This window comes from Mirounga leonina, unplaced genomic scaffold (genome assembly GCF_011800145.1).
Source record: "Mirounga leonina isolate KUSES-001 unplaced genomic scaffold, KU_Mleo_1.0 Mir_366, whole genome shotgun sequence".
Lineage (NCBI taxonomy): Eukaryota > Metazoa > Chordata > Mammalia > Carnivora > Phocidae > Mirounga > Mirounga leonina.
The window spans coordinates 26,755,724-26,770,287 of NW_023270709.1; the positions used below are offsets into that span (position 1 = coordinate 26,755,724).

Consider the following 14,564-nt stretch of genomic DNA (forward strand, 5'->3'; position numbering starts at 1 on the left):
CAAGTGTAATTGGGCACCTGGGTGGCTCAATCGGTTAAGCGTCTGCCTTCAGCTCAGGTCATGATCACAGGGCCCTGGGATTGAGTCCCCGCGATGAATGGCTTCCTACTCCACGGGACATCTGCTTCTCCCTCTGCCCTCCCCCCTGCTCATGCTCTCTCTCAAATAAATGAATAAAAATCTTAAAAAAAAAAAAGAAACAAATTTAATGAAGATCAGAGATCTCTCAGCAAACACCATTGTTGAGAACATGAGTAAATTCTTTAAGTTTTGTAGGAAATTCTACTTTCCAGTGCCCTAGCTCTCACAATAAACACATTAAGATTTAGTAACTATTAAATGTTTGTTTTATAAGGGTATTGGAAGCCTTCTCTTTGTCTGAGTCAGTAATCTGATTTATAATACCATGTTTCTTCGCACTTCTCTCTAACCTTACTTAAAGAGCCTGAAGGGACATGGAATTATTGAAGCATACACTTTAGAGACTTCTGCAGAGCAAGAGACAGGCCTCTGCAGGCTGGAGATTTTGGTTTAACTGGTTTTCTCTCTTGTCATTAGTCTCCTGTAAGTCCTAACCACTTTCTTAAAGTCAAAAGTTATTACCAGATTGCCATTTTATATTTGTATTATCTTTGAAGCAGAAATCCTATTTTTGCAGATATGGACAACTATTTGGACACATAATAAGTAAACACAAGAAAAGACCAATTTGAAAGGAGGAACGAGACTCTTATCTTTCATTTCAGGAACCCACAGCATACAAACACAAAACACCAAACCCTGTGGATCACATTAAAGGCCAGAAAGAAAAACACCAACTTCCTGTTCATGTGTTCTCAAATGCCAGAGAATACCAGAATCCCCAGACAAACACAAACAACCCAGAAAAGATTAACAAATGCCGTAGACTTCAGATTGTCTGTCCTCAGGCACTAAGTAATCGCTTCATGATCTGACATAAAACCGTTTTAATGTGTCACCAATTGACAGAGTGCACTCAGAATAAGAGCCAAAATGAGAAACAAATTTGGGCAAGAATACATTTCAGCATGCAAGAGCCAAAGGCAGATCAGCATAAAACTCAAACGGCCCAGGGCTAGAAAAGGAACTTCTCCAGGTCACACATTTCTATTGATTCCTATGGCAGGACTTAGGTAAACAATGTCTTGGTGAAATCTTCAGAAATAAATGGCCAAGTAGTTAATGATTAGCCTGCCCTTCACTTGTATAGAAGGGAGAACAAGCTATAGAATTATTCCACCCAACAGAGGCAAACCAGAATTTATATAAGAGAAAAGGAGGAGAACAGAAGGAAAACAAAAGGGAACAACCAAACAAAAACCAAAAACCTTGTAGTCAGCCTGGTAATAGTGAATCTGCACATTTTTTGGGTAACATGATTAGGTGGCAGGTCAGTCTGAATTGGACCATCAGTCCTTGAGCAGGTTCGCTAAGCACATAAGGATAAAAAAAAAAGTCCAATTTCAGTTTTTGAAGGACTCCGCAAACCTTAGAGTTTGGCTGAGGAGCTAGTATGACAAACACCTGCAACTGTCCTGCATTTGCACTTCCACCTTAACTAGGTCAAAACGCTTCCAAGTTAGGCAACCAGAGCTGTGCTCCAGTGGAAGCCTGTCTAGGGCCAGGCAGGCCTTTAGAATTCTTCCCAAGTGTTAATGAAAACTGCAGGCTTAAGATCATGAGGACCTTATGTTAAGTAACTTGGTAATCTACATCACGTAAGGTTTTATCCAAAATTGTACAAGTCTTTATGTTCTTTTGTAACAAAACTTATTCCCTGTATTTTCCCATGTTTTTAATGGAAAAAGTAAACTTCACTCACTCCTCTAAGTACTGAAATGTGTTCTAGACCTGGGTAAGACAAAGGGAGAAAGTGCTTCTTTCACCTTAAAATCTTTGCCTGGAGCAAAGTTCATGAATAAAGTGCTTAAACTGTAATTTCCCAGCCTGAGATATCTGTTCAGTGAAAAGTTCTCTACTGGAAGGTTTTGATTATGCCAAGTTCAAAGACGTCCTTCCTATCCTCCCACCTCATTTCTACACCCCTAGTACTTGCCTTCAGTTCAGCCTCCCTTGGAGACAAGTTACCCAGCAATTTTGAGGAGGAGTCTAATAAAGCAGTAGGTCGATGCTAACCACTTAACATAAGCCACCTATAAAGATCACAAATTCCTAAACTCAGATGCATCAGACCAATTATGGCAGACTGAGCATGGAGACTCAAAACAGCATGGGTTTTCACGGAGATGACCCCCAAAAGCATAGAGTAATAGGATATTAACATTAACTTATGCTCAGTACTGCCATGGTACTCTTAAGAGAAGCTAGAAATTCCTCCCCATGTAGTGACTTTCTAATTAAGGTAGGATACTTTGCCCCAACCCCACCATGCAAAATTTAAGGGTTGGATTACAGCTCTCTTAGTGGACATGTGGGTGGCTCTGAAAAGAGCCTTTGGGGTTGGGATCACAAGGGGCTTACTTGGCAAGCTCACTTGGAGCTGGTGTACTTGGTGACGGCCTTGGTGCCCTCGGACACGGCGTGCTTGGCCAGCTCCCCGGGCAGCAGCAGGCGCACGGCCGTCTGGATCTCCCGCGACGTGATGGTCGAGCGCTTGTTGTAATGCGCCAGGCGGGACGCCTCGCCCGCGATGCGCTCGAAGATGTCGTTGACGAACGAGTTCATGATGCCCATGGCCTTGGACGAGATGCCCGTGTCGGGGTGCACCTGCTTCAGCACCTTGTACACGTACACCGAGTAGCTCTCCTTGCGGCTGCGCTTGCGCTTCTTGCCGTCCTTCTTCTGCGCCTTGGTCACCGCCTTCTTCGAGCCCTTCTTCGGGGCCGGGGCCGACTTGGCGGGTTCAGGCATTTTAAAGCCTCAGAACACACGAAGTGAAATGAAGGTAGAAAGCGAATCTCTGCTACTTATAGAGCTTTTATGCTAATGAAGGATGCAGACAGCGTCTTAATTCATTGGAAGACAAGCAGCAAGGCAGTCATCCATGGGCCGAACTATGCAAATGAGGTATGGAAATAGAGCTTTTCTATTGGCTACTTGACTGAGTCTTGTTACTAGCCAATCAGACAACCGGACTTACTCCCCAGGAAATGCCTATAAAAGCAGCGATGTTTCTACCTACTTCACTGTTAGGTCTGTCTTGCCAGGCGAATAGTGTTCTTGTCTTGACGCTCCCGTTCCGAGTCTGCGATGTCCGGACGCGGCAAGCAAGGCGGCAAAGCTCGCGCCAAGGCCAAGTCCCGCTCTTCTCGCGCTGGCCTGCAGTTCCCGGTGGGCCGCGTGCACCGCCTGCTCCGCAAGGGCAACTACGCCGAGCGGGTGGGCGCCGGCGCGCCCGTCTACCTGGCGGCCGTGCTCGAGTACCTGACGGCCGAGATCCTGGAGCTGGCGGGCAACGCGGCGCGCGACAACAAGAAGACGCGCATCATCCCGCGCCACCTGCAGCTGGCCATCCGCAACGACGAGGAGCTCAACAAGCTGCTGGGCCGCGTCACCATCGCGCAGGGCGGCGTCCTGCCCAACATCCAGGCCGTGCTGCTGCCCAAGAAGACCGAGAGCCACCACAAGGCCAAGGGCAAGTGATTTGGCAAGCATCTTAGTTTCCGGAAACGATTTCAAACCCAAAGGCTCTTTTCAGAGCCCCCCACCAATTCAATGGAAGAGCTAATACTATTCTTTTAAGTTAAAGAGATAAATAGGCAAAGGTAAGTTAACTTTTTCCGAGAATAAGATATTGAGGCTTTTCAGGCTTTAAGAAGCTGAGGGTGTTCTCAACCACTGGGAAATTGCAAATTAATTTTGATCTAATAATTGCATGTATTTACTGACTTCACTAATCCATGCATACCAAGCGGTCGAGTAAGGCCCAACTTAAACGGCCTAAAAGCAGAACTCCACCGTCTCTGAGTTTTGTTTTGCAAACTTAACTCGGATGTTCTGGAAGACAAACTTAACCGAGTAACATGGTAACTTCCTTGGCCAAACCCTCTTGGACTCCTCGTCTTAGGCTGCAAGCAACCGGCCTTAACTAATCCTGTAAAGGAGTTAGGCTCTGCTCCCGTTAGTTTTCAAAGTATCACCCGAAAGAAGCATTGGAAAGGGGCCTCTGAAAAGTGGGTTTCCCTGCGTTAATATAAGGTGGCTCAGAATACTGGCTGAATTCAGATTCGAATTGCAGCTTCTTCCCGTTTACAAATTAATCTCCGGGGCTAGTTTCTAACTTTGTCATCCGTAAACTGGAGTTAGATTGATGGTGTCATCAGATTTTTGTGCCAATTAAGCCACTTAAAGCCCCTAACCTAGATTAGTGCCTGACATAAAACGAACAGGAATTAATACATTTCAAGAGGTTCACATACCTAGATTCCTAAGGCAGCCCGGAAACAAGATAAAAGCCCGGCCACAGGCCTCTCCAAAGCATTTGCTACTAAGGATCCGGTAACTTAGCTGCTCCAGCCCCAAAAGTGGCAATCTGGGACCGTACAAAAATCCCTACGATCTTACTTTCTAGGGTCGAGTCTCACCCAAGTGGTTCTTCAGGATGACTTGGTTTAGGCTTCGGAGAATGAGTGGGCCTTGGTTTGCCCACGCCTCTGCGCGCAGAGACTCGGGCGGCCCAAGCAAAAACAACCTCTTTTTCAAACGCTCCTTGAGCTCCCACTGAAGCATTTTCTGGGATCGTTCGTTTGGAGCATTCAAATGCGAACGTGTGCGGTGGGGAGAGAATCTAAACAGAGGCTGGTTATCGCGGACGCGCCTCCCACTTGCTAAATGTTGACGCTTGCGGAGTGGTCTGCAGGAGCCTCCACCCTCTCCCCGCCTTCCTGCTCCTCCACCCCCTTCCGCCTCCCCTCTTCCCCCAGCCCCGCCTCCCCTCCCTTGGACTTGCTGTCAGCAGGGACAAAAGTGGCTCCTGTCTGGGAGTTTGGTGAAGGCAAAGTGGCGGAAAAGGAAGTAAGCACCTTGATGGCCACACGTTAGAGTTTCCAGAGGGGTTGCTGAAGATTCTAATGGGCAGCGGGGCTGAGAATCTTCACTCGGGGGAGGTCCTGCCTCACAGGGTTCCAGACCCTTCCGCTCAGGGGACCGCGTTCTTTCCACCCAGAATTTCTTGTATGCTGGAGAACTTGGATCCTTAGGTCCGATTGCTTTATATGAGCCTAGTAATCCTTTTCATTAACCTTCCAAAGGTTGCTTTGGACCCCGCTCCAGCACTGACCAGGTGTGTGATCTTGGGCTTGGTGCTCAACCTCCCCCTGCTTCATTACTCCTTCACCTCCGCTCATCTCCTGATGAAATGAGTAGGCTCAGCAGTGTGGGTTCTGAAACTGGAGCACGGGCACTCAAGGGTAATGGCTAGCACTAAGCATTACTGTGTCAGACACAGTTCTACGTGCTTCCAGAAAATTCATTAAACCCAACAGTCCATCGGTAAGTGCTATCCCTTTCCTGATTTTAAAGAGGAGGAAGCAGGAACAGAGCATAACAATTTGTCTAAGTCCCAAGGTCAGGAAGCCAGTACTTTTGACTTCTGGCTGTTCTGTGAACACTGTTGCCTAAGAGATTATTGTCAGAACAAAGAAACCAGTAAAAACTCAAGACATAATGGGTTAACTTTGCCCACATACCAGAACGTTACCAATTGCATCTTAAACTAAAGAATTTAAGGGAAGGAGGAGAGGTGTTCTCCCTGGAATCTACATAAAGGGAGGAAGGAAGGTGAATCTTGGCCCTGTGTTAGCACTGTAAACCCAGGGGGAAGTAAATACACTTTTGAAACAAGGGGACAAATCAGGAGATGGTTTGGTCAAGAGCTACAGGACTTGATAAACTAATTTCTCGTGGTGAATGAAGGAGTTAGAGAAGATTTGACTTTGAGTTCTCCCCTCTGGGCTCCAGTAACAAAACCTTGTATTTGGTTGCTGAATAATACTTTGTGTTAATTTTGTTTCATCTTCTGCTAGACCTCCTTAAAGTCAAAGATCCCATCTTGTTAAATTGTTAATAGTCAGCATAGACCCTGCCATACCATAAACACTTGAAAATGGGGCATTGTGTAAATGTTGAGGTGAGTCAGTGGCCATCAGGAAGCACTTTGTTCTAGAGGTTGGTTTATTACCAGAGGAGACGTTAATTAGACACCAGACTAACAGGTTGCTAATAACATCTTCTCTTTCCAGTAGAAAATCCCTTCTGAAAATCTAATTTGCACTAGCATCTTATTTGGAGAGCTTCAAAGAAATACCGAAGGTGCCAATTGACCAGCTCTTACCTAAGAGCTACTGCCAAAAGGCTCTCGAGAGCACATTCCTCACAGATGTGTCCTAGCTCCCCCTCTCCAACATGCTTCTTTTCCTTCTAGTTTGAAACATCACTGTTTATATCCAAAAGCCCTAGTTACGTCTTTGGAAAATTCTCCAGTGAGCAATAAATTCTCAGTAGCTTCAGTTGGTTTCCAGGCAGTGAGCAGGTCTCCAGCCGCCATGCCTCAAGGGTCCTGGGGAGCACCATTTCAACTGGGACAAGTTCATGAGAATGATAAACCCAGGCCTTCCAATTACTGAAGGCACCTGGACACCAGGGACAGAAGTTGACCTCAGGGATTTACTGAGGTGTGAGGCTAAGACAGAATCATTATTTGGTTATATAGGGCATTCTCAACAAAGCAGATCAGTATGACACGATATCACCAATTAGAAAATCCCTTTTTACATTTCCAAACCATCTATGCAGTTTTCCTTTCCTCTGTCCACCGTATAGTCACTTACCAGTTTTTTATGTATCATTGGAACTCTTTTTTATGAGGATGAGACATTTTATAATTAGTTCTAAAAAATTGTATGTATCTTCAAGTCAATTGCATTACCATCTAAGGGTTTGTCATTTTGATCCTAAGTTATATTATTAATGTAAATATTCCTGTCAAATATAATGCATGTGTACTATTAGAAGATGTTAGGGATTTAACTGAGGATTCGCCATGCATACTGAACTTGAAAATAAAGTGAAGTTGCAGGCATGGGATTGGTGTGGTCATTAAAAATAGACTTCACTGGACTGCATTACATTGCAGCTATTTGCTTGAGTTGTACTCTGGGCAGGGTGAAGGACCAGCATCCCTTAGGGCTTAGGACTAATGCACATCACTAGAGTTGGGGCTCCTTGTGAAAGAAGCAAGTGTGCTAAGCTTCAGACTCTTTGCCATATGTTGTTTGTCTGCCAGTTGGAGCTTCAACCTTGAGCACGTTCCTCATCGTCAGGGACACCAGGCAGTGGCAGGTGAGCAAGTCCGTGTCCTCCTACCTTTAGTGATAGCCACAGCTGGAAGGACTTGGCTTGACCTGACACCACGACAAATTGTCCTTGCATTAAAGATTGATCTCAATAAGGCCGGACAATCACGTGTTCTAAATTTTAGAAAATTGGAGCTTGGTACTAGTTCTTATTCCTGATGATTTCATCAATAGTGCAGTTTCAAAGTCTAGCTAGTAAACTTCCAAGTTTACATCTGCAGCCCTGACCTCTCCCCTGACGTGCAAATGTGTGTGTATACGCATTTCTCCTTAACACCTTCACTTGGAACTCTCTTCTCAACCAGAATATGTCTAAGATATAGGAATTGACACTGTGCACCCTAAGCCTCTTATTTCCTCCTGTCCTTCCAACTCAGGAAGTGACACGGCCATAAATCCATTTGCTCCAGCCAAAATTTTAGGAGTGAGCCTTGCTCCCTTCCCTTCATCTCTACACATCCAAACTATCTGTAGATCATGTCACCTACACCCCAACGTGTGTCTTGATGTATTCTCCACACTTCTCTACCATGACCTGAAAGGGCCCCCCATGACCACCCCTGGTTTCTGCCCACCTCCCGGATTTCATCTTCCATTTCTCTGTTCCAGCCACACTGGTCTCTTTCCTCCTGCCAAGCTCTTTGCTGCTTCAGGACGCTTCCATTGGCACTCTTTTTCTCTGAAAATACCTATTCTCCGACGCATCTTCTGGCAAGCTCCTTCTCCCCCTTCAGGCCTCAGCTCTTCTTCAGACAGCCCCTCTGAAATAGACCTATCCAGACAGACTACAGGTCTGAATACAAAACACAAACATTAGATTAAATTTCCGGAAACACTTTAACCTCAGTTGTGTGTGTGTGTGTTTTGAGGGGGAAGTGTTGTTATCAAGCAAGGCAGGAAACACAAAACCATATAAGAAAAGACATAAACCACATAAGCCAAAAGGAGATTTAAGACACAATATAATAGACAAAAATGACTAAACAGGATATTTTGTATCTTGTATTGAATTCAAATGGCCAGTGCTTATGAGGGGGATACAAAACGTTAACCTTTCTAGTAGTGAAGTCAGTTTTGTATACCACAGTAACAATGCGATACCAAAACCAGTAATACACGGGGCTAGTAAGGATGAGGAAGATTTGCCACTGCCTATAATCTTTTGAAAAATTCTCTGGCAATATCTATTTAAGTGTATTATTAGACACTTGGCCTTTTATACAACAAATTAGTACTAGATAAATAAAGAAGTAAACCAAAGAGGAAAAAAAAATTAGACAGTTGGAAAAGAGGGTGTCTGCCATCTAGAAACAAAAGCCCCACGATGTAAGGTTATATGAGGAGAAATGGTTAACCTTCATAAATTTCTGAGTGTAAAGCGTTAAAATGAGCATGTATTAAGTTTGTAACTTAAAGTATAAAAAGTAAAATAAAAAAGTAACCTCTCTCTGCTCATTTCCCACCTCAGATCACTTTCTGTCAATCGCCCTATTTAGATCCTTTAAAATACAGCCCAAGATTTTATTGATTGGATCCCTTGCTGTGTGCCTCTCCCCGTTACATCCTCTCCTCCATGAGGTAGGGACCTGGTCTGTCTACTCGCTGTGACTTCCCAGCATCCAGCAGAGGTGGCCACTCAACTCTGCCACATGAACAGGGAATGGATATTGTAGCCCAGAAAGCCCTCTCTGAGCCGAACACATGGTTATCTGAATTTCCGTGGAAAGATGTCTGCCCACTAACCATTGTCCATACCTCTCCTGCCCGCCTTCCGCAGTTACCAGGCATGCAGTGAAATGGGGAAGTATGCCCACTTGCCTTTGCACTTTACCTTTTCCCAGCTCTGTGGACTCATCTCTCCAGGCTTGATGTCTCATGATAACCCTCAGGAAGCCCTTAATTCTTTTAAGGGCCTGCTTTCCGCTGGCTGATATCATGCATAAAAGAATCCTCTTTAATATGCTACCAGGTCTGTGGTTACTAAATGTTTGCTTAGAATCAAGGAAAGAAAAGAATCCCACAGCTGGTGTGTGTGACAAAATCAGTGCTTTTTCATCCACTCACAATGTCTGCTCTGCACAGAAGGCCTCGCTGGTTTTTACATTCTAATGCCAGGATTATCCAGTTAACACGCTCACCTCCAGGGTGTTTCTTGAAGAATTCTACCCTCCTTGTCTCTATAACCTAGCACTTCACCTCCTCCCCCCATAATAGATCTTCAGTAAATGCTCAGAACGAATGTGTTGACAACAAAACTTATATCTGCACAGAAATGGAATAATCACTAAGCTGCAGGGACTTGAGCACTGATTCCTGGGTTATATACCCTGCTAGCCACCACTTGTCTTCAATTCCAGTGGCTCAGTTTAGAGGGAGATGCATGACTGGTTCTAAAGCTGCTCTGTCCAATACAGTAGCCACCAGCCACAGGTCACATTTTAAATTTAAATAAAATAATCAAGTGAAAAATTCAGGCCTCAGTTGCACGAAGTACATTTCAAGTTGCCAATAGCTACTGTATTGGGTGACAAAGATACAGAACACCTCCGTCACCACAGAAAGTTCTCTCGGGAGCACTGAGTTAGGTACTCCCTGTCCTTCGGGGCTAATGTGTTCAAGAGCACTTAATCAACTTCCTCCAGGTGGCACCTGATGATATAGGGTTGCCAGATAAAATATAGGATTCCTGGGCGCCTGGGTGGCTCAGTCAGTTGAGTGTCCGACTCTTGGTTTTGGCTCAGGTGGTGATCTCAGGGTCTGCGCTCAGTGCAGATTCTCTGCCTCGCCCTCGCCCTCTGCCCCGCCCCCACTCACTCGCTCTCTAAAATAAATAAACTCTTTTTTAAAAAATAAAATAATAAAATAAAATATCGGATGATCGGTTAAATTTGAATGTCAGATAAGCAACAAATAATTGTTTTCGACTACCTATGCTCCAAAATATTGCATGAAACATACTATACTAAATGAAAAATGGTGATTTATCTGAAATTCAGATTTAACTAAGCGTCTCGCATTTTTATTTGCCAAATCTGGCAACCCAACCTCAAGAGCAAAATGAGAGGATTTTCCCTGGGAGCCTGGGTCCTCTGACCCTGGGGAGTTTCTCTGTGAGGAACTGAGAAGGGCTGATACCACAAATGAGCCTGTAAGTTTTTCTGCATGTGTTGAAGATGGCTGAGAAAGAAGTTCTTAACTACATTTACTTTGGTTTCTACTCTTGCCTTAGGTTTCAAAAGCTTCTCCCTGCAAAGATGTCTGGGTCCAGAGTGTCTGTCAAACTCATCAGTTCTCAGAAATAAATGGACGGATGCCAGGATTCTGACATCACTGATTGATTCTGCACCTGCAAATGTTTGCCTTTTGAAAACTTACTCTGGGTCTATTTCTCTGTGTGCACCTGTATGCCTTGGGGATAAGGACAGTAAAGGGAGAGAAAACATTACTGAAGGAAAGCTCTCTTTAGTACAAAATATGTCTAATGTCTTGAATAAGTAATATATTCAGAGGGTTCAAACAAATCACGATAACAAGGTCTATATTGAGACTCCACTCCCCTGCTGGATTACTCCACTAGGCAATCATTCATTTTCTTATGCATCTGCCCATTGCTAGTTCATACAGATGTGAGTCAAACCCCTGCCTTCACTGGTAAAAGACGGCAGACTGTAGGCACTATTCTGCACTTGTTCTTTTCCATAACAATTATCTTGGAGAACTTTCCAGATGTGCAAGCAGGGAGCTTTCTGTACACTGTCCTGTGCGGTTGTACTGTGTCATTGCATCTTGGTTCTGGAACCCGTCCCCTGTTGGTGGGCACATAAACAATTCTAGAGTGATAAACTCTGATTTACAGCACAATTGGAAGCATCCTTCTATTCTGCTGGGATTGTGGACCATGAACAGCAACCAGTCACCCTCAGGTTGGACTCTGGTTCTTTGCCTTGGAAACGATATGGCCTTAGCCAAGTTAGTCATTTCGAGCCTCTGTAAAATGGAGGGGATACTTAGCTTAAGTCACTATGAGACTGAAAAACGATCATGTGTGTGGACTGTTTGAAGCTCAAAAGAACAACACAAATAAGATTGTCTAACTTTCAACACCATTTGTTTAGTGAGAGTTATAGATGATACATTGTAATAGCAAGAGATTCCCCAAGTCCCAGCCTGTTGCGAGGAAGTGAAGGCTGGCGCGTGGAGGCAGGAAGGCAGTTTGATCAGTTACCTGCTTACGACATCTCCCCGGTGACATGGCCATTTGCCGCCCTCCTCACAGGAGTCAGAAAACACACTCTCCCAATTTCCCCGCCTCTGTCTCCTTATTGCTTTTTTTTCTTCAATCAAGGTCAGGTTTTGTCTATATCACAAGTCTATGCAAAGTGGTTGGTGCATGTGCGCTGACGCAAATACGTCTACACACAGCGGACGTGCAGGGAGACCTTCTGGAAAGGCGTGGGAATCTGGGGCTGAGTTCCTTGGGTTCGTGTTCCCGCTGGGCCATTTACCGAGGGTCTGACTGGGGGGGCTAAGTCACCTGCCGTCCCTGAGGTTAGACTTTTCTTCTGTGAAATGGAACAGCGCCTCCCAGAGTTCTGAGAATGAATCAAAAGAGGAGGCACAGGAGAAAGTACCTTGTTCTGGGGCGCCCGGGGTCGGGGGCACAGTCCGTTAAGCGACTAACTCTTGATTTGGGCTCAGGTCATGATCTCAGGCTTGGGGGATCGAGCCCCATGTGGGAGATTCTCCCTCTCCCCCTCCCCTCCACTTGCCTGCACACACGCTGGCGGGCACGTGTTCTCTCTTAAATAAATAAATCAATCTTTTTTTTTTTTTTTTAAAGCACATTGTTCCCGGTAAAGCCTAATATAAACATGTGCAAAACTATGTCGATAGAGATCTTCTATCTACCTATTGTCTATGGATCCATCTGGCCATCTCCAAATGCGGGAAAGCAAAAGTAGGAGAGGGTACTGGGATTGCCCTCAGGGGTTTGCCGGCTTCCCCTGCAGGACCGAAGTCCCTGGGTTATGCTAAGCAGGAACTACCTGTTCTGATGGAAGCCAGCCGATGGCAGGAGGAAGCTCCTCAAGCAGAGAGTCGGGCAGACACGCGGTGGTAAGTGGTGGGGGAGGCCCGCACCCCCTCCCAGCAGGACTCTCCCACCTTCGAAGCAACAGCCCCGGTGGCCTGGGTGGGCCTTTCAAAACTTAGCTGAGCAGCCTTCCAGGAACAGAGGCACCCAAGACAGGGATGCCCCACACGCTGCCCACTCTGTTTGGGCTCAACTCGACTGCCTGGCTATGGAGAACTCACCGTGACCTGGTATCTGAGCAACCTTGGCAGAGAAAAGAAAAATGCAGCAGGCTATTAAAAAGAAGGTTTCAGGGGCGCCTGGGTGGCTCAGCCTGTTAAGCGTCCGACTCTTGGTTTCGGCTCAGGTCATAATCTCAGGGTCCTGGGATCCAGCCCCACATCAGGCTCTGTGCTCAGCATGGAGCCTGCTTCTCCCTCTCCCTCTGCTCCTCCCCCTGCTTGTGCTCGCTCTCAAATAAATAAATAAATAAATAAATAAATAAATAAATAAATAAATAAAATCTAAAAAAAAAAAGGGTCTTGGGTAGGTGGGCCCTGTGGGAGGACAGAGGGAGGCACACAGAGGAACCTTCCATTCCCTGTAGCTTAGTCCCTTCAGGTTGCGGAGGAAGAGTGGAGGGCCCCATCTGCTGGTCTTGTGCGCCGACACTGAAGAGCTCGGTGGTTTGTACGTGTCCACACGCCGACTTGTGTTTCTGCCCTTGACGTCTTCACTCTCTCAAGCCTCCCGTGGACAATCCGCATGCCGTTTGGAATCCTTCCTTCCCTCCTTTGTCCTCTGCGGAGAGTGTATCCCTGGTAGCCTGAGGGTGGTCATAGCGGCTCTATTTACTAATGGGAATTAGTAAATGCTCCAAATCAGGGTGTTCTGTTTACTTCTGCGGAGGCAGTCGTTGAAGACCGGCACACCCCTGCCTGGAACACTCGTTGCGCCTGCCCGGGAAGGGCCGCGTGTTGGCTCTCGCTACGTTCCTACCTGGAAGGGTCCTGCCGCACCTGCCGTGCTCGCGGGCTGATTTCTGTCCCTCGCTCGAGCGATCTGTACCTACCACGTCTATTTCTGTATTGTTTCTCACCAGCTGGTGGTTTCACAGCTACCTTCCAAATTCTACGAGGAAACCTAGAACACCCTCCAGACAGAGACTCGCCTGCCTCACCGCTCACTTCCCTCACGCTCTTTGCGAGTGGCCGTGGTCTGGCGGGTAGTGACGCCTGGAGCGCGGACTGTGCGCGCCCAAGCCCGGGAATGCCGTGAGCAAGACGGTGCGAGGCCGCAGCCCGGCTGTGCAGCCGTGACCCGGGGACCTCCTCTGGGGACTGGCCAGCGCTGAACTGAGAACAACAGGTGCTTCTCTCCCTCTGGGAGGATCGGCCCACGTTCGCGAGTGCTGGGAGGCTGGCGTTCCCAGCGGACACCCACACAGAAAAGGTTTCTTCTCCCTATTCGACTCTGCTTTCTTGCTTTCTCTACGGAGGGAACAACACAGACAGTGGGCGCCCCCCTGGGCATCAGGGGCCTCCTTCCCGGGGAATGAGCGCCCCCCCGCCCCGCCCCGCCCCGCCCTGAGTCCCCTGGGCGGGGGCAGGAGAACACCCCGCAGGCAGCCTTCTGCCCCCCAGTTCCAGCGACACGAGACCAATGGAAGCCCCAAATAGGAAAGCCCGGTAGAAGTCACATGACCTCTAGGGGTGTTAGTCAGTGGACAGGAGTGGAGAGCTTTCTCTAAGGGGCTGGGATCTAACTTCTTAAACATTATTTAAATCTCCTTGTGTCCATCTTCTCGAATGTTCTTCATGAAAGCTACACTCCAACAGGTGTTTCTGTAAGTTTCTATTTCTCTCCTGTAGGCCCCCTTTCTACTGCCCCCCTGCTGCCCAAAATCCCTCTTTCCTCTCCACTTAGCATCTGTGAAAAGGACCTTTTTGTTTTTGCACCGGGTGGTCTGTGTTGAAATATGCAGAGACCCCCTATCAGGGCCTCCGTGGATGCTCCAGGGGGACCCAGTCCCCACGGAGCTCGGCTTGAGCTCCGCGCGCTCAGCGCCCGCGTCGTGGGACAGCAGTGCCACGCGGTCCTCTGGCTCCATCATCAGGAGCCACGCTGCTGGGAGCTCGGAAGTGTGTCTCAGAATCAGA

At 46.9% G+C, this 14,564-nt stretch overlaps 2 protein-coding genes across 2 annotated transcripts; one reads left to right on the forward strand and one right to left on the reverse strand.

The window, feature by feature from the left end:
* Window positions 1-1,499: 1,499 nt before the first annotated feature.
* On the reverse strand, window positions 1,500-2,943 carry LOC117997490 (histone H2B type 1-C/E/F/G/I). Its single transcript, XM_034985814.1, has one exon. It carries the CDS (start codon window positions 2,890-2,892, stop codon window positions 2,512-2,514), a length of 381 nt encoding a protein of 126 aa, XP_034841705.1. The 5' UTR covers window positions 2,893-2,943; the 3' UTR covers window positions 1,500-2,511.
* A 207-nt stretch (window positions 2,944-3,150) lies between these two features.
* On the forward strand, window positions 3,151-10,807 carry LOC117997489 (histone H2A type 1-C). The gene is made up of 2 exons (XM_034985813.1): window positions 3,151-3,746; window positions 10,564-10,807. Exon 1 carries the CDS (start codon window positions 3,232-3,234, stop codon window positions 3,622-3,624), a length of 393 nt encoding a protein of 130 aa, XP_034841704.1. The 5' UTR covers window positions 3,151-3,231; the 3' UTR covers window positions 3,625-3,746; window positions 10,564-10,807.
* The last annotated feature ends 3,757 nt before the right edge of the window (window positions 10,808-14,564 follow it).

Bases quoted from the DNA above. Each gene is read 5' to 3' on its own strand.
- LOC117997490 (XM_034985814.1), bottom strand. From the start codon at position 2,892: ATGCCTGAACCCGCCAAGTCGGCCCCGGCCCCGAAGAAGGGCTCGAAG.
- LOC117997489 (XM_034985813.1), top strand. From the start codon at position 3,232: ATGTCCGGACGCGGCAAGCAAGGCGGCAAAGCTCGCGCCAAGGCCAAG.